At 38.6% G+C, this 20742-nt stretch overlaps 1 protein-coding gene across 1 annotated transcript; it reads left to right on the plus strand.

Moving 5' to 3' along the window:
• The first annotated feature begins 15687 nt into the window (after positions 1 to 15687).
• On the plus strand, positions 15688 to 20650 carry LOC141791193 (tyrosine aminotransferase-like). The gene is made up of 6 exons (XM_074671457.1): positions 15688 to 15758; positions 16863 to 17093; positions 17326 to 17390; positions 17638 to 17766; positions 18006 to 18089; positions 18169 to 20650. The coding sequence occupies exons 2-6, from the start codon at positions 17048 to 17050 to the stop codon at positions 18322 to 18324; spliced, it is 480 nt and encodes a 159-aa protein (XP_074527558.1). The 5' UTR covers positions 15688 to 15758; positions 16863 to 17047; the 3' UTR covers positions 18325 to 20650.
• Positions 20651 to 20742: the final 92 nt, after the last annotated feature.

Genomic DNA, 20742 nt, shown 5'->3' on the forward strand with positions numbered 1-20742 from the left:
CTCTGCTCTGCATCCTGTAGCAGTCTTTCTAACTCCTCCTCCTCCAGTCTCAATTTCTCATCCTCCTCCTGTTTTTCCTCCTGTCTCCTCCTTCTGTTCTCCAACATCTCTTGTCTTTCAACAACTTCCTTGATCTGTCTCTTCCTCTTATCCTCCTCAAGTCTACCTTCTTGATGTCTCAGTCTCTGCTCCTCCTCCTGTATGAATCACTCCACTTCCTCCAGTCTCAGTTTCTCCTCTTCTTCAAGTCTCAGTCTCTCCTTTTCCTCCTCCTGTATGAATCTCTCCACTTCCTCTAGTCCCAGTTTCTCCTCTTCTTCAAGTCTCAGTCTCTCTTTTTCCTCCTCCTGTCTCAGTCTCTGTTCCTCCTCCTGAACGAGTCTCTCCACTTCCTCCAGTCTAAGTTTCTCCTCTTCTTCAAGTCTCAGTCTTTCCTCTTCCTCCTTCTGTCTCAGTGTCTGTTCCTCCTCCTGTATGAATCTCTCCACTTCCTCTAGTCTCAGTTTCTCCTCTTCTTCAAGTCTCAGTCTCTCTTTTTCCTCCTCCTGTCTCAGTCTCTGTTCCTCCTCCTGAACGAGTCTCTCCTCTTCCTCTAGTCTAAGTTTCTCCTCTTCTTCAAGTCTCAGTCTCTCTTTTTCCTCCTCCTGTCTCAGTCTCTGTTCCTCCTCCTGAACGAGTCTCTCCTCTTCCTCTAGTCTAAGTTTCTCCTCTTCTTCAAGTCTCAGTCTCTCTTTTTCCTCCTCCTGTCTCAGTCTCTGCTCCTCCTCCTGTACGAGTCTCTCCTCTTTCCCATCCAGTCTTAGTTTCTCCTCTCTCTTTTGTCTCAGTCTCTGGACCTCCTCCAGTCTCAGTCTCTCCTCTTCCTCCTGTATCAGTCCCTCCTCTTTCCCATCTAGTCTAAGTTTCTTCTCCTCTTTTTCTCTCAGTCTCTGCAACTCCTCCAGTCTCAGTTTCTCCTTTTCTTCAAGTCTTAGTCTCTCCACGTCCTCCTCCTGTCTCAGTTTTGGCTCCTCCTCCAGTCTCAGTCCCTTCTCTTCCTCCTCCTGTCTCAATCTCTGCTCCTCCTCAAATCTGAATTTCTTTTCCTGCTCTTGTTTCAGTCTCTCTTCGTCCTCCTTCAGTCTCAGTGTCTCCTCCTCCTTCTGTCTTAGTGTCTGCACCTCCTCCAGTCTATGTCTTTTCTCTTCCTCTTCTTCCTCCTGTCTCAGTCTTCTCTCATCCTGTGTTCTCCTTCTCTCCATACTTACTTGTCTGTCACTTACCTCCTGCTCTTGTTTGAGTCTCTTCTCCTCCTCCTGCATCTTTAGTATCTCCTCCCTCTGCAGTCTGAGTCTCTCCTCCTCCTCCAGTCTCAGTCTTCTTTCCCTTCGTCTTCTCCTTCTCTCCATACCTACCTGTCTCTCTTTTTCCTCCTGCTCCATTTTAAGTTTCTCCTCCTCCTTCTGTCTCAGGCTCTGCACCGTCTCCTGTCTCAGTCTTTCCTCCTCCTCAAATCTGTGTCTATCCTCCTCCAGTCTTAGTGTCTCCTCCTTCTTCTCCTCAAGTCTAAGTCTCTTCTCCTTCGCCTGTCTTAGTCTTCTCTCTTCCCTTCTTCTCCTTCTTTCCATACCTACCTGTCTATCTTTTTCCTCCTGCTCCACTTTAAGTCTCTCCTCTTCCTCCATCACTTTGAGTCTCTTCTCTTTCTCAAGTCTGAGTCTGTCCTCCTCCTCTTGCCTCACTCGTCTCTCTCTTCGTCTTCTCCTTCTCTCCATACTTACCTGTGTGTCACTTTCCTCCTGCTCTCCTTTCCGCCTCTCCTTCTCCAGTCTCAGTCTCAGTCTGTTCTCCTCCTCTGCCCGCCTCAGTCTCTCCTCCCACAGCAGTCTCCGTTGGTTTCTTACATACAGGTTCTTTTCCCTTCTTATGTCAAGTATCACCTGTCTTAACTCCTCCTCGGTCAGACCTCTTGGCTCCTCCTCCAGCAGTCTGAGTCTCTCCTCCTCCAACTGTCTCAGTATTCTTTCTCTTTCTTCTCTCCTTTTCTCCATACTTGCCTGTCTCTCTTTTAACTCCTGGTCCAGTTTTAGTCTCTCCTCCTCTTCTTCCTTTCGCAGCATTCTCAGTCTCTCCTCCAGCTTCAGTCTCATCCTTTTCCTCTCCTCCTCCATCTGTCTCTGTCTTCTCTCAATTTGTCTCCTCCTGCTCTCCATCCTTATCTCCCTCTCTCTTTCCACCTTCTCAATTTTTAGAATTTCTAGAATTCTCAGTCTGTCCTGCTCGAATCTCTGGTCCTCCAGTCTGAGTCTCTCCTCCTCCTCTCTCCTTCTTTCCTCCATACTTACCTGTTTGTCTTTTTCCTCCTGCTCTTTTTTCAGCCTCTCCCTCTCCTTAAGTCTATCCCTCTCCTCCAGCTGCTGTCTCTGTCTCCCCTCTCTCTTTGTCATCCTGGCCTTACTTACCGGTACCTCCCTTTCTGCTCTCTCCCTCTCCTCCTCCTCCAGTCTCAGTCTCTGCTCTTCTTCCTGTCTTTGACTTTCCATCTCAAGTGTCAGTCTTCTCTCCCTTCTCCTCCCCTCCTTCTCCTGTCTCTCTGTTTCTGCCCTGTCCTGCCTCAGCCTGGCCATACTTACCTTTCTCTCTCCCTCCTCCTGCTCCCGTCTGGGGCTCCTCTCCTCCTGGCTTGGTGTCTCCTCCATCATCCGTCTCTCCCTCTCCTCTTGCTCCTGGCTCTGTCTCATCTCTCTCCTCCTCAGCCTGGCCATACTTACCTTTCTCTCTCCCTTCTTCTGCTCCTGTCTTGGTCTCTCCATACTTTTGATCCTTCTCCTCAAGCCTCTCCTGCCTCTCTCTTCTCCTCTCCTCTTTCTGTGCTCCTCTCTCCTCCCAGTAGTGGTTTTGAATTAGTTTGTTTTTCTCTCGCTTCAGTGTTCTGAATCATAAATTAATCACAATATTTGTTTAATTCCAAAACAAATTCAAATTTCTTTTATTTAATGTTTTTCTTAAATGTTATTTATCTCTATATTTATTTACTGTTTACAAAATGATTGTTTATGTGAAATGAATCATTATAAGGAAGCTACAACGTTAAAGACCATGTATTTTGAGTTCTGACTAATGAACTATGTTCAAATGGTAGTCAGGGTTATAATAACACCAAAATCTTACACTGTACTTTGACACCAGACCAAAGCATGATTTTCAAATCTTTTTTCAAACAACAGAATCAAGTCATGTCAGTATTACAGAAACAGTCGCAAAGACATATCAACATATTTGTATTGATCGAAATGATAAAGGCTTTAAGGAGGCTTTGCTTTAACTGTTTACAGGCAAACAGTGGTCAGCACAATATAATAGAAATTCCATTTTAGAAAATAAAAAAACAGCATTGTTATCTTTCAAACTACAGATTACTGCTGACACACGTCTGCTCAGTAAAAGTAAAAAACGCAGAATGTTTCAGAAAAAAACAAAATCCTCTATCCATCCTGATATTTTTAAAGTGAACAGCATAATAATTCAATATTTATTTAATTAATTTGTCAACAGCAAAACAGAACTAGTCACTGCTAGCTAAAACCCGACATGTGTTATTATGTTGAAATGCTGATTCAGCATTTCAACATATTGTTATCCTACTTTATTATGTTGAAATGCTGATTCAGCATTTCAACATATTGTTATCCTACTTTATTATTATGTTGAAATGCTGATTCAGCATTTCAACATATTGTTATCCTACTTTATTATTCCAGGTTCTTCTTCTTCTTCTTCTTCTTCTTATTCTTCCGTACGTTTTTTGGCTCTTTTCACAGCCTTCAAATTTTATCCGATTTTCACCGTTCAACTTTTAAACTATTCAGCTTGTTTAGGACATGTGTGCTATATCTTTTCACTTTTCTAACTATTAAACTTTTTGATTTATTCAGCTTTTTCCAAAAAAATTTCTCTATTTTAAACAGATGGGAAATGTCAGCTCCTTCCTTTAAATCTCCTTCAACTTCAACAAGCTCTAACTTCAGCTTACTTCCACTTACAGACTTCAATTAAACTTTAAAATGTTCAGCTATCTTTCCTCTCTTCAGGTTTTTATCTGCTCTTAAACAGCTTTTACTGTTTTTGAGATTTCACTCTTCAAGCAACATAAACTTTTCCCACTTTGCCCTAAAATCGAGGCTGCTAGACTGCGGAATGTTTTCAAATAGAGTGAAAGAGGCTGCTGCAGTAAGGTTGTGCGAATCTCGATCGAATTGTCATAACTTCCAAAATCTTCACAGCAGGTAAATAAAAACTACATCACGACGTTCCCTGAAGGCTCCTGCTTCTTACAAAGGGAGTATTTTAGCAAAAAAATGTACAGTTTTGCCAAAAAACGCCTCAGTGTGAGAGAAACCGTCACATCCCTGTAATCTGAAGTAATGTTAAAATCTGACCAATATTTCTCATCAACTTGATTCCTAACTACTTTTATACATCACCCTCCTGCGGTCAGTTTTAATCCCACAGTTCTGGGAAGAACAGCATCTTGTTCATCAGAGTCTCCAGATTCTCACAATGTTTTTGTTTTTCTTCTAGCCCTTAGGGTTTCAGGGTAAATGCAGTTTGTTCGGACCTATGTCTAGCCCAAAAATCCAGCTTAAGATCAGTGGATACAAAGGAGTTCCAAAGTTCAACTGCCATGTCACACTCATTATGACATCATGATGATCACCATGGTAACCACACAGCTGTGGGTAATCACTGATTAGGTCTTTGAAGGACAGAGCAACACATATGTTTCTTTATTATGCCTGGACAGCCAACCCAAACTGTCTTACACGAACGCATACAGCCAACCCAAACACATACACACAAATACACACACACCAACACAGACACAGACACAGACACAGACACACACACACAGACACACACACACACACACACACACACACACACACACACACACACACACACACACACACACACACACACACACACACACACACAAACATTTAACCATCCAAAACAGTGACAAGGCAGCAGAAGATTCAAACATGACAACCCTTTCATCACACACAGCTGTTTATACTAAGTAATCAAAACATCCAGGAACAAAGACACACATGTACTTCAGTTACTTATAATACCATACCTCCCCCTTTGACTTAATCTACATGCTCCACTATTTATACAGCTTTGTCCCACACCTAATAATTGTCAAACTGCTACTTTTTCTTCTTCTTTCTTCCTTTCTTCTTACTAGTGCTTCATTAATCTCTGTACTGTTTTTTCCCCTATTTCTTCTACTTCTTCTCTCCATTCCACATTTTCAGCTCTAGTTCACATCATAACCCCCTTTTTAACTTTTAAATGATTAAACTTTATTTAAAACATTTTACCATCAAAAACAGAGACTGCAATAATATTCTGATCCCCTGCAACTCCTTCAACTTCAACTGCTTCTACCTTTTGCAGACTTTGACGAGAGACTCTGTTCACACATTAAACTGGTCCTATTCTCTTCATCCCATTAACACATTAGTCATAGATTTCTGCTGTCTTCTACATTTTTGAGATTTCACTGTTTGGTTTCTCTCTCTTTGTATTTATTTATTTTAACTTTTAAAGGCTGATTTACATTTCCACTGTATCCACGTTCTTAATCCACTCCTTTATTTTACATTTTCAGCTTTTTCCACTTTTATGCAAACTTTTCCAGCTTCAGCATTTCAACGCATTTGCTGCAAGGAAATGCAACTTCTCTAGTTCCAGGTTCTTCTTCTTCTTCTTATTCTTCCGTACGTTTTTTGGCTCTTTTCACAGCCTTCAAATTTTGTCCGATTTTCACCGTTCAACTTTTAAACTATTCAGCTTGTTTAGGACATGTGTGCTATATCTTTTCACTTTTCTAACTATTAAACTTTTTGATTTATTCAGCTTTTTCCAAAAAAATTTCTCTATTTTAAACAGATGGGAAATGTCAGCTCCTTCCTTTAAATCTCCTTCAACTTCAACAAGCTCTAACTTCAGCTTACTTCCACTTACAGACTTCAATTAAACTTTAAAATGTTCAGCTATCTTTCCTCTCTTCAGGTTTTTATCTGCTCTTAAACAGCTTTAACTGTTTTTCAGATTTCACTCTTCAAGCAACATAAACTTTTCCCACTTTGCCCTAAAATCGAGGCTGCTAGACTGCGGAATGTTTTCAAATAGAGTGAGAGAGGCTGCTGCAGTAAGGTTGTGCGAATCTCGATCGAATTGTCATAACTTCCAAAATCTTCACAGCAGAAAAATAAAAAGTACATTAAATGGTTCACTGAAGGCTCCTGCTTCTTACAAAGGGAGTATTTTAGCAAAAAAAATGTACAGTTTTGCCAAAAAACGCCTCAGTGTGAGAGAAACCGTCACATCCCTGTAATCTGAAGTAATGTTAAAATCTGACCAATATTTCTCATCAACTTGATTCCTAACAACTTTTATACATCACCCTCCTGCGGTCAGTTTTAATCCTATCATCTTGTAAAGCATATCATCTTGTTCATCAGAGTCTCCAGATTCTCACAATGTTTTTGTTTTTCTTCTAGCCCTTAGGGTTTCAGGGTAAATGCAGTTTGTTCGGACCTATGTCTAGCCCAAAAATCCAGCTTAAGATCAGTGGATACAAAGGAGTTCCAAAGTTCAACTGCCATTTCACACTCATTATGACATCAGCAAGATCACCATGGTAACCACACAGCTGTGGATAATCACTGATTAGTCTTTGAAGGACAGAGAAACACATATATTTCTTTATAATGCCTAAACAGCCAACCCAAACTGTCTTACACGAACACATACAGCCAACCCAAACACACACAGACCAACACACACACACATACACACACACACACACACACACACACACACACACACACACACACACACACACACACACACACACACAAACATTTTACCATCCAAAACCGTCAAAAGGCAGCAGAAGATTCAAACATGACAACCTTTCATCACACACAGCTGTTTATACTGAGTAATCAAAACATCCAGGAACAAAGACACACATGTACTTCAGTTACTTATAATACCATACCTCCCCCTTTGACTTAATCTACATGCTCCACTATTTATACAGCTTTGTCCCACAACTTATAATTGACAAACTGCTGGTTTTTCTTCTTCTTCCTTCCTTTCTTCTTACTAGTGCTGCATTAATCTCTGTACTGTTTTTCCCCTATTTCTTCTACTTCTTCTCTCCATTCCACATTTTCAGCTCTGGTTCACATCATAACCCCTTTTTTTAACTTTTAAATGATTAAACTTTATTTAAAACATTTTACCATCAAAAACAGAGACTGAAATAATCTTCTGATCCCCTGCAACTCCTTCAACTTCAACTGCTTCTACCTTTTGCAGACTTTGACTTGAGACTCTGTTCACACATTAAACTGGTCCTATTCTCTTCATCCCATTAACACATTAGTCATAGATTTCTGCTGTCTTCTACATTTTTGAGATTTCACTGTTTGGTTTCTCTCTCTTTGTATTTATTTATTTTAACTTTTAAAGGCTGATTTACATTTCCACTGTATCCACGTTCTAAATCCACTCCTTTATTTTACATTTTCAGCTTTTTCCACTTTTATGCAAACTTTTCCAGCTTCAGCATTTCAACGCATTTGCTGCAAGGAAATGCAACTTCTCTAGTTATTATGTTGAAATGCTGATTCAGCATTTCAACATATTGTTATCCTACTTTATTATGTTGAAATGCTGATTCAGCATTTCAACATATTGTTATCCTACTTTATTATTCCAGGTTCTTCTTCTTCTTCTTCTTCTTCTTATTCTTCCGTACGTTTTTTGGCTCTTTTCACAGCCTTCAAATTTTGTCCGATTTTCACCGTTCAACTTTTAAACTATTCAGCTTGTTTAGGACATGTGTGCTATATCTTTTCACTTTTCTAACTATTAAACTTTTTGATTTATTCAGCTTTTTCCAAAAAAAATTCTCTATTTTAAACAGATGGGAAATGTCAGCTCCTTCCTTTAAATCTCCTTCAACTTCAACAAGCTCTAACTTCAGCTTACTTCCACTTACAGACTTCAATTAAACTTTAAAATGTTCAGCTATCTTTCCTCTCTTCAGGTTTTTATCTGCTCTTAAACAGCTTTTACTGTTTTTGAGATTTCACTCTTCAAGCAACATAAACTTTTCCCACTTTGCCCTAAAATCGAGGCTGCTAGACTGCGGAATGTTTTCAAATAGAGTGAAAGAGGCTGCTGCAGTAAGGTTGTGCGAATCTCGATCGAATTGTCATAACTTCCAAAATCTTCACAGCAGAAAAATAAAAAGTACATTAAATGGTTCACTGAAGGCTCCTGCTTCTTACAAAGGGAGTATTTTAGCAAAAAAAATGTACAGTTTTGCCAAAAAACGCCTCAGTGTGAGAGAAACCGTCACATCCCTGTAATCTGAAGTAATGTTAAAATCTGACCAATATTTCTCATCAACTTGATTCCTAACAACTTTTATACATCACCCTCCTGCGGTCAGTTTTAATCCTATCATCTTGTAAAGCATATCATCTTGTTCATCAGAGTCTCCAGATTCTCACAATGTTTTTGTTTTTCTTCTAGCCCTTAGGGTTTCAGCATAAATGCAGTTTGTTCGGACCTATGTCTAGCCCAAAAATCCAGCTTAAGATCAGTGGATACAAAGGAGTTCCAAAGTTCAACTGCCATTTCACACTCATTATGACATCAGCAAGATCACCATGGTAACCACACAGCTGTGGATATTCACTGATTAGTCTTTGAAGGACAGAGAAACACATATATTTCTTTATAATGCCTAAACAGCCAACCCAAACTGTCTTACACGAACACATACAGCCAACCCAAACACACACAGACCAACACACACACACATACACACACACACACACACACACACACACACACACACACACACACACACACACACACAGACACACAAACATTTTACCATCCAAAACAGTGAAAAGGCAGCAGAAGATTCAAACATGACAACCTTTCATCACACACAGCTGTTTATACTGAGTAATCAAAACATCCAGGAACAAAGACACACATGTACTTCAGTTACTTATAATACCATACCTCCCCCTTTGACTTAATCTACATGCTCCACTATTTATACAGCTTTGTCCCACAACTTATAATTGACAAACTGCTGTTTTTTCTTCTTCTTCCTTCCTTTCTTCTTACTAGTGCTGCATTAATCTCTGTACTGTTTTTCCCCTATTTCTTCTACTTCTTCTCTCCATTCCACATTTTCAGCTCTGGTTCACATCATAACCCCTTTTTTTTAACTTTTAAATGATTAAACTTTATTTAAAACATTTTACCATCAAAAACAGAGACTGAAATAATCTTCTGATCCCCTGCAAGTCCTTCAACTTCAACTGCTTCTACTGTTTGCAGACTTTGACTTGAAACTCTGTTCACACATTAAACTGGTCCTATTCTCTTCATCCCATTAACACATTAGTCATAGATTTCTGCTGTCTTCTACATTTTTGAGATTTCACTGTTTGGTTTCTCTCTCTTTGTATTTATTTATTTTAACTTTTAAAGGCTGATTTACATTTCCACTGTATCCACGTTCTTAATCCACTCCTTTATTTTACATTTTCAGCTTTTTCCACTTTTATGCAAACTTTTCCAGCTTCAGCATTTCAACGCATTTGCTGAAAGGAAATGCAACTTCTCTAGTTATTCCAGGTTCTTCTTCTTCTTCTTCTTCTTCTTCTTATTCTTCCGTACGTTTTTTGGCTCTTTTCACAGCCTTCAAATTTTGTCCGATTTTCACCGTTCAACTTTTAAACTATTCAGCTTGTTTAGGACATGTGTGCTATATCTTTTCACTTTTCTAACTATTAAACTTTTTGATTTATTCAGCTTTTTCCAAAAAAATTTCTCTATGTTAAACAGATGGGAAATGTCAGCTCCTTCCTTTAAATCTCCTTCAACTTTAACAAGCTCTAACTTCAGCTTACTTCCACTTACAGACTTCAATTAAACTTTAAAATGTTCAGCTATCTTTCCACTCTTCAGGTTTTTATCTGCTCTTCAACAGCTTTTACTGTTTTTGAGATTTCACTCTTCAAGCAACATAAACTTTTCCCACTTTGCCCTAAATTTGAAGCTGCTAGACTGCGGAATGTTTTCAAATAGAGTGAGAGAGGCTGCTGCAGTAAGGTTGTGCTAATCTCGATCCAATTGTCATAACTTCCAAAATCTTCACAGCAGAAAAATAAAAAGTACATTAAATGGTTCACTGAAGGCTCCTGCTTCTTACAAAGGGAGTATTTTAGCAAAAAAATGTACAGTTTTGCCAAAAAACGCCTCAGTGTGAGAGAAACCGTCACAACCCTGTAATCTGAAGTAATGTTAAAGTCTGACCAATATTTCTCATCAACTTCATTCCTAACTACTTTTATACATCACCCTCCTGCGGTCAGTTTTAATCCTATCATCTTGTAAAGCATATCATCTTGTTCATCAGAGTCTCCAGATTCTCACAATGTTTTTGTTTTTCTTCTAGCCCTTAGGGTTTCAGGGTAAATGCAGTTTGTTCGGACCTATGTCTAGCCCAAAAATCCAGCTTAAGATCAGTGGATACAAAGGAGTTCCAAAGTTCAACTGCCATTTCACACTCATTATGACATCATGATGATCACCATGGTAACCACACAGCTGTGGGTAATCACTGATTAGGTCTTTGAAGGACAGAGAAACACACATGTTTCTTTATAATGCCTAAACAGCCAACCCAAACTGTCTTACACGAACACATACAGCCAACCCAAACACACACAGACCAACACACACAGACCAACACACACACACACACACACACACACACACACACACACACACACACACACACACACAAACATTTTACCATCCAAAACAGTGAAAAGGCAGCAGAAGATTCAAACATGACAACCTTTCATCACACACAGCTGTTTATACTAAATAATCAAAACATCCAGGAACAAAGACACACATGTACTTCAGTTACTTATAATACCATACCTCCCCCTTTGACTTAATCTACATGCTCCACTATTTATACAGCTTTTTCCCACAACTTATAATTGACAAACTGCTACTTTTTCTTCTTCTTCCTTCCTTTCTTCTTACTAGTGCTGCATTAATCTCTGTACTGTTTTTCCCCTATTTCTTCTACTTCTTCTCTCCATTCCACATTTTCAGCTCTGGTTCACATCATAACCCCTTTTTTTAACTTTTAAATGATTCAACTTTATTTAAAACATTTAACCATCAAAAACAGAGACTGAAATAATCTTCTGATCCCCTGCAACTTCTTCAACTTCAACTCCTTCTACCTTTTGCAGACTTTGACTAGAGACTCTGTTCACACATTAAACTGGTTCTATTCTCTTCATCCCATTAACACATTAGTCATAGATTTCTGCTTTCTTCTACATTTTTAAGATTTCAATGTTTGGTTTCTGTCTCTTTATCTATTTATTTTAACTTTTATAGGCTGATTTAAATTTCCACTGTATCCACTTTCTTTATCCACTCATTGTCTGTGCCTCATTTCCCTTACCATTTTTTCTTTCCTTTATTTTACATTTTCAGCTTTTTCAACTTTAATTCAAACTTTTCCAGCTTCAGCATTTCAACGCATTTGCTGCAAGGAAATGCAACTTCTCTAGTTCCAGGTTCTTCTTCTTCTTCTTATTCTTCCGTACGTTTTTTGGTTCTTTTCACAGCCTTCAAATTTTGTCCGATTTTCACCGTTCAACTTTTAAACTATTCAGCTTGTTCAGGACATGTGTGCTATATCTTTTCACTTTTCTAACTATTAAACTTTTTGATTTATTCAGCTTTTTCCAAAAAAATTTCTCTATGTTAAACAGATGGGAAATTTCAGCTCCTCTGACTAAAATCTGCTTCAACTTCAACAAGCTCTAACTTCAGCTTACTTCCACTTACAGACTTCATTTTTGCTTTAAAATGTTCACTGATCTTTCCACTACTGATATCTGTAATAACTTTTTTAATATCTTCAACTGTTTTTGAGATTTCACTGTCCAAGCGACACAAACTTTTCACTCTTTTCACCTCTTCTCCTGCTCTCAGAGGGCGGAATGTTTTCAAATTGAGTGGGAGAAGCAGCTGCTGCTACTGAAAAAAACTGCCAATTAACCTGCCATAAAATTCTCAAACTTGACTCAAATCAAACAAAAAAGGCATCAGCCTGTTCCCTGAGTCCTCCTGCTTCTAACAAAGGTGATATTTAAGCAAAAGATTGTACCATTTGGACAGTATGCAGCCAACTGTCGACCTAACTCAGCTTTTGCTCCTATGTAATACAATGGGACTTTGATCGAACATTTCTGGTCAGAACCATTTCGAGGCCCTTTTTGAAACTGCCACCGTCCTCTCTCTTCTACGTCTATCTGTACAAAAATTGTACTGACATGTTCCCCAAAGCTTTGGCTTTCATAGGATGTGCTCGCTTTTTACAAATGTCACTCTGTTACTAAACTGTGACAGAAGATTCAGAGGGCGTCCCAGCAGAAATCCCAGAGCTTTCTGTTGAAGGAGTAGGGTTCTTAACATCTGTTACTCGTTATGATTTAAGTAGTGATCACCATGGCAACAGCTGATCTCTGCTGGGTGTCACAGGACATGCAGATACAGTCTACCACACACACACAGGACACACAAGTTTGCACTGTTTGGGCATTTTAAAGACTTCGGCACCATTTCTAAAGTCCTTCATACATCTTCTCACCCCTGTATGGATCCACAGCTCCTTTTTACTGCATCTTCTTCTACTTATATCACAAAATGCTGTAGGCTTCACATCTCTACCCTCTTTACTTTTGAATGATTAACTCACACACACACACACAAATATTTTACCATCATAAAAAGAGACAAGGGGACAGAGGATTCAAACATGACAACCTTTCATCACACACAGCTGTTTATACTAAGTAATCAAAACATCCAGGAACAAAGACACACATGTACTTCAGTTACTTATAATACCATACCTCCCCCTTTGACTTAATCTACATGCTCCACTATTCATACATCTTTTTCCCACCCCTTATAATTCATAAACTGCTACTTTTTCTTCTATTACTAGTGCTGCATAAATCTCTGTACTGTTTTTTCCCCTATTTCTCCTACTTCTTCTCTCCATTCCACATTGTCAGCTCTGGTTCACATCTTGACCCTTTTTTTAAACTTTTTAAATGATTAAACTTTATTTAACACATTTCACCATCAAAAACAGAGACTGAAATAATCTTCTGATCCCCTGCAAGTCCTTCAACTTCAACTGTTTCTACCTTTTGCAGACTATGACTCGAGACTCTGTTCACACATTAAACTGCTCCTATTTTCTTCATCCCATTTACACATTAATCATAGATTTCTGCTTTCTTCTACATTTTTGAGATTTCACTGTTCGGTTTCTCTTTTTCTGATTTATTTATTTTTTTAACTTTTAAAGGCTGATTTACATTTCCACTGTATCCACTTTCTTAATCCACTCATTGTATCAACCTCATTTTCCTTACCATTTTTCTTTCCTTTATTTTACATTTTCAGCTTTTTCCACTTTAATTCGAACTTTTTTTAGCTTCAGCATTTCAACGCATTTGCTGCAAGGAAATGCAACTTCTCTAGTTAAAAATGCAGCCGTGTGTGAGCTGTTGATGTATGATATGCTGCGGACACCTCGGCTGAAAATATTACTAGGACAGACATATTTAACGGTAGTAAAGTTATCTCTGTGGCCCATTGAGGTACTCTACACTAATATTCTGTCCTCAATCTATGTTCAGCACTGTGCTGCAGCAAGTAATAACCTAAATGTTAGCCGAAAAATGTGTAAACACTTCAGAAACTAGCTTGGGTTGTCATAGCACCGGCCTCGCGACGGAGCAGAAATTGTCCTGTTTGAAGTCACTTGTACCTCTTAAATTAATATGAGTGCAGTAAAAAAGCGAAAGACAAACCAACACCGAGTTTACTCTAGCAATATGAACACAAAATGTTACTTTCTATCGACACAAATCTGAAGGATAGCCTCGTTTTTGCTCAACCTTTAAGTATAAATTCGATGCGAAAAATGTCCACAGCTGAAACTACCACAGCTTAAAGGTACGAAACATAGACCAGCAGTGTTCAGCACAATATAATACAAACATTCATTTTAGAAAATAAAAAACAGCATTTTAATCTTATGAACTATAGATAACTACTGACACGTTTGCTTAATTAAAGTAAAAACGCAGAATGTTTCAGAAAAAAACAAAATCCTCTATCCATCCTGATATTTTTATAGTGAACAGCATAATAATTCAATATTTATTTATTTAATTTGTCAACAGCAAAACAGAACTAGTCACTGCTAGCTAAAACCCGACATGTGTTATTAAAAATGCAGCCGTGTGTGAGCTGTTGATGTATGGTATGCTGCGGACACCTCGGCTGAAAATATTACTAGGACAGACATATTTAACGGTAGTGAAGTCATCTCTGTGGCCCATTAAGGTACTCTACACTAATATTCTGTCCTCAATCTATGTTCAGCACTGTGCTGCAGCAAGTAATAACCTAAATGTTAGCCGAAAAATGTGTAAACACATCAGAAACTAGCTTGGGTTGCCATAGCACCGGCCTTGCGACGGAGCAGAAATCGTCCTGTTTGAAGTCACTTATACCTCTTAAATTCATATGAATGCAATAAAAAAGCGAAAGACAACCCAACACCGAGTTTACTCTAGCAATGTGAACACAAAATGTTACTTTCTATCGACACAAATCTGAAAGATAGCGTTGTTTTTGCTTCCAAGTATAAATTCGATGCGAAAAATGTCCACAGCTGAAACTTTCACAGCTTAAAGCTACAAAACAGTCTATTTACTTTAATTTTATACTGAGTATTACACTAGGAAATAAAATTTAGCATCCCTTTCATACTAATTATGATCAAAGATCCGTTTTAACACAACAGATCACTTCACCTTTGTCAAACATTTTAAGAAAGTCACAGTTCCTCACATGAAATACAAAAAAACATTCATGAAACACACAATATGAAGCTTATTCCGACTAAAATCGCATTTTATTGAGTTAAGTTTAAGCTAGTCAAGCTTCAGCATGAAAAAGTGCGACATACCTCTCCAAGTGCCTTGGTGAAAAAGGCGGAAGGAACGTTCAGCGTGATTTTATACCCTGATGGAATTACTGTATTCTAGAATTCATCTGCACCAATCAAATCAAGACGCAACCTGTGCGTCCCTGACGTTAAAACAATAATAATATATTTATTAATATTTTTAAAATATTAAAAAGTTTTATAAAAGCCCAAATCATCAATACTCCGATGCATGCTCGAGTTAATTGAAAAAAATATTTCATTTCTTTTTCAAATAATTGATTTTTTAAACACACGTCCACTCCGGTGGTTTACATACGCTTGCGCATCCAGCACAAACACGACTTGATGTAGAAATGCATCAAATCATTAATTATTATTCAAGAAAATACAAACTGAAACTTAAGTGAGTGGAAAGTTTGATCGGGCAACTCAAATACCGAAAGAGATAAGCGTCTCCCTTTTGGTCAACTCGGGATGAACGAAACCCATCCCGACCGTGCGGGGGCAGTATGGAGCGGACCTTTCTTATTAGTTATGAGATAATGGTGAGATGAAGAAGACGACATGAAAATATATCAACATTTGGAGAGAAGAGGTGAGTTTAATGACATCTTTACTTGGAAGTGTATTTTAAATACTGGTATTTCTAAATCGTAAAGCGCGGTTACAGCCTGAGCCGTTACTGTACACTGCCTCTTTGCATCGTTTTACCCTTTAAAGACATGGTAAAAACATCTGCTAATCTAGCAATCACTTACCAAGTTCAGCAAGAGAGGCAGAACTAAATGGAGGTGGGTTTAGAGTCAGGTGAAAGGAAATCCACAAATTTAAGCCAGATCATTTTGAACTGTTTACATAGAATAGAGGGCAAACAGCCGGTGGAGCGATTGGTACGAAATGAATATTAACAGAGATTTGCTGTTAAGATTCAGTGTGTATTTATCAGAACAGACCGAAGGCAGACATTCAGAAAATATTAAAAAGTATCCTTAAATGATTTTGCAAGCACGAAGATCAATCCATGGATGGTTTTGATGGTAAAAACTTGATGAATTGGAGGACTCCTTTTTCATCACAGAATCGACATCTGTCTCATGATGTGGACTTTTATCAAAAAGCTGACTTTTTTTCTTTTCATGTCTTGAATTTTGACTTTTATTTCTTGTAATTGCTTTTTTTTTTTATCTCAAAACCTTGACTGATATCTTTTTTTCTTTTTTGGAAGGGTTTATAATTAAGTTTTGTCTTGTCTTCACTTTTCATCTATTTTTTCATTATTTGTAGGCCTATTGCACTCCTTTTTTAATCTCAGGTATTCTTTCCTTTTTTAATATGTATGCCTTTTGTCTCTTGTTTGAACTTTTTTGACATTTTTTATATTTGATCTTTTTGTGACTTAAAGTTAACAGTTATGAAAAAAACACACGCACACACACACCTCTTTGAATCTCATAAATTTGACATCTCAAAATTCACAATTTCATAATTTCAGAAGTTTTATTTTACAACTATTGAAGAGGCCCAGCCAATGCTTTAAGGCACTGAGGTGCTACACCTGTATAACAATCGAGGCGCTCCTGTTGGCTTTTGATTAATGAAACGTTTCACTTGCTTTTTCAATGGTCAGTCTATTTATTTTACATACCAAACGTTTTACTTGTCTAATACAGATACCAAATGTTTGTTCACCCTCCTACAGCACAATGCTGCCTCAACTTACGGCGGTCGAAAACTGTTTAACCTTTTTGGGTGAAACTCCTACCTGCACTAACAAGGTCCCACCCTCATAAAGAACTTCACCCTTGATTGATCACGACTGCACATTGAACGGAAAACGCGTCCCTAAAGGCGTGACGATGGAGACCCCAGCAGGTTTCTTTCACTATGACCAGGAGCACTGGCCGGAGTCAGAGAAGTTCATCCCTGGGTGGTAAGAGGATGCTCTGTCTGCTCAGTCTGTGTGTGTTTGTTTCAGTTTCACCTCGGTATTTCAAGTCCACTCAGACCAGTCCGTCTGGCACCAACAGCTATTCCACATTCACAGTCTTTGCCATGTGATTGGTTGATTAGATATTTGTGTTTGCTAGCAGCTGAACAGGTGAACTTAATGAAGTGGAGGGTGATTGTATTGTTACCATCTGTGTTGTATGATCTGATTACAGAAGATTCATCATGTGAACAACTCCCCAAACTTTTTTTTCTACCAAGCTGCAGCATTTTCACCATGGTACGATATCACCACCTAATGTTGGATAGAAAACATTACAGTGTGACTGTGTGACTGTGTGACTGTGTGACTGTGTGTGAGCAGAGCAGAGTGGGCTCGTCAAAACGCTGGCTGGCCCCTGTTGGAGAATGGGATTGATCCTCATTAATGACAGAAACAACATATTTAGACCTGAGGTACATCTGGTTCATTGTGAATTGACTTTACAAGGTCTTGATTATTAAACTTCTACATGTTTCCTCTACAGATCAGGCAGGGTCTGGTGAAACTGAGTCAGCATATTCTTGGAGCCTGCAGCATGGTCCAGGGAGCCCTGGAGAGTATCCTCAATAACACACCTCAGAGCTGCTACTATAGGACCATCAGCTTTCTCCAGGTGAACAAGAGATGTAGTTTTTAAACACATCTAATCTGCTTTTCTATTTCTTTAACTTTCTGTCAACATCAAAATAATATCGGAGCCATTTCAGGGACATATTATCAAAGAATATCTGAAAAGTTTTTATTTGGTAAACAGTCTGAGGGGAGGAAGAGGAGGAGGAGTTTGTACGTTTCATTATCTTTGACTAACACTAACGTCAGACTGACTGAACGGTTTCTCTTTTTTCTCCTCAGTCCAACTCAGAGCTGTGTTTCCACCAGCTATCCCTGGTCCCCGGCCTCAGCCTCGTGATGCCTTCAGGAGCTGTGTATCTCATGGTCAGTACTTGAAGTGAGTGTTTAATGGACATGGCAACAGTCATCAGTCTAAATTGTTTGTGCTTGCGTGTTTGTCCAGGTGGGAATTGAGACAGATCACTTTCCAGATTTGAAGAATGATGTGGACTTCACTGAGAACCTGTTGACCGAGCAGTCTGTCTTTTTTCTGCCTGCTCCAGTAAGAAATACTCCTTGTTCATCCGTTCATCTGAGTAAACACTTACATTCAGAATAATGGTGTCATTTATTTCATAACTCACCTTATCTTCATCCTGTCCTCCTCTTGGTGAGGATTCCTGAGAAGCTGATGATGGAGGCCTCCCATCTAGTCAAGTTAGAGGTGTAGAAATGTGAGTCAACACTGTGCTGAAACTGTCACAGCTGTGACTGTGAGCTGGGAAACAGCACATCTGATGGTCCACCCGTGGTGTAATTTTTGATGAAATAACCTGACATAATGTTTATATTTTTGACAAACAGCCTGTATTTGAAACTCAAATCATACTGAACTGGCAGTCACAGCAGATTCTCCTGGAGCCCAGTGTGTATCAAGGCTTCTGCATGTCAGAAGAAACTTTCTCAACAGCTCCTTTAAAACATGTTTCACTACCTGAGGCTTCAATGACACACAGTGCTCCAGTAGGACATCTAGTGGTCAATAAAGCAAAGAGCAATCCATGCCTGTTACTGGCTCATGGACTGTTTGGGATTTGATTCACCTGCACATTCCCCATGAAACTACACTTAGCACATCTGTTTGTAACCTCTGTATGCTCCACTTATTTGTATCAAGAAATGTTTGAGTGGTTCTGTAACATTCATAAGATGAACTCTGCCAACAAAGGCTGATGTCATGATCATATGGGGCTGGTGCAAATACTGATCATTTAATGGATTTTGGCAAAGTATGTTCTGGTTTTTGCAGCACCGCATTATGTAATAAGAATAGAATAGAATAGAATAGAATAGAATAGAATAGAATAGAATAGAATAGAATAGAACTTTATTGTCATTGTAAAAAGTATAATGAAATTGAAGTCACAGCAGCAATCAAGAAAACAAAAGTAAGAAAGTGTATAGAAAGTGCAAAAAAGCCCATAAGAAAATAGATGCTGACAGCTTGTTCATCATTCTCCAGTTCAGCCAGCCTCCACCTCCACAGGGTCCAGGACTGAGCTTCTTCAGTCATGCTCCATCTCTGTCTCCTGTATACTGTCTGCTCACAGCAGGTGAAGCTCTTCCAATGTGGCGTTTGTGTCTGATGTTAGCTCCATTAGCCATGTCTGTGAATAGCATGATGCTAATCTGCCCTCTGGTATCCCTCTGTTGCTCGGTTAGCACGGCTAGCTCATCATCTTATTGGAGATAGATCTTACATTTCCAATAACGATGGATAGAAGGACAGATCCATGTCGTCACTTCTTAGCTCACACCTGAGAACCAGCACGTCCTATAATAATATAATAATGCCCCAAATGTAATAATGTAATAAATTTATAAATCATTATATTATGACGCTAGTGTTTGTGATAATCTGACACATTTTGTCATAAAATTCTTAAATGCAGTATGTCAAAATGTTTTTGCTGCATTATGTTATGTAGAGGTATTATCGTCTACGTCATCACAAAGATGTGCACGCATCTTGACTGCAGAAGCAGCGTTTAGCTCCATTCATTCAGTAAATCCAGTCTTTGAAAGGTAAGACAAAATATATATGACGCAGTAAGAGAACAAATAACCCTCAAGCAGTCTAATACAATTGTAAATAATAATCTAAAATAATTTTTGTGTTTAACATACTTACATTTGTCATGATTTCTTTCTTTAGTTCTCATTTCTGCATCATCATTTCCGCCTGTACATACTCGTAATCTTAATTTCCGTGTTTGATCCGAGACTCTCTCGAGTCGATCATAAACATCTCCGAGAATAATTTCAATCGTTAAAAGTTAACCACACTCAAAAACACTTCTCTGGAAATGATACAAGACATTAAACAGGGTTCCAAACAGAGGGAACAAGGAACAGAGTGTGTTCTTTTTCTTTTTACTGCCGCTTGTAAGAAATAAAACTACTGCACAGCATTGTGTTACAGTAAATGAGGCTGACGTCAGGGTTATAAAAGGTTTATGGATTTTGTCAACAAAACAATTCTCCAGAAGTCTGTATCTTGATGACGTTTGCTCTTTTTCCTTTGAACAACCAGGACAAACAAACCAGGGTGATAGAATGATGCATAAGGAAGAGGAAGCCTCACTACAGAGAGCTCCACAGAGTACCAGTCAGGTTTTCTTTTTACATGCAAGACATGAATTTCCTTCCATCTCAACAGCACACACAGAGCACATCATAAATTGACTCTGTGTCACAACATATTGAGGACATTATAAAAGACTCACCTTTGAAATTAGCAAACTCCTTCCTCCTTAGATCACACACCACTCACAGACACAGATAGCTCAGACTTTCACATGTTGTACTGTTTATTATCAAAAACACAGTAACCTACAAACCAGTGTTTTGGTTGTAATCATCAAAAGAGGCATGTTGGTGTCATTAAGCTGTAAATGTGCCCTCACGTGAGATAAACAGCATCAGGTCATGACTGAACGTGACAGCTTTTTACTCTGGAAGTTTACAACCTCACTTA

Source organism: Halichoeres trimaculatus, unplaced genomic scaffold, assembly GCF_033239565.1.
Source record: "Halichoeres trimaculatus isolate MK-OKI-2021-1 unplaced genomic scaffold, fHalTri1.1 fHalTri1_scaffold_6, whole genome shotgun sequence".
In the NCBI taxonomy this organism is placed as follows: Eukaryota; Metazoa; Chordata; class Actinopteri; order Labriformes; family Labridae; genus Halichoeres; species Halichoeres trimaculatus.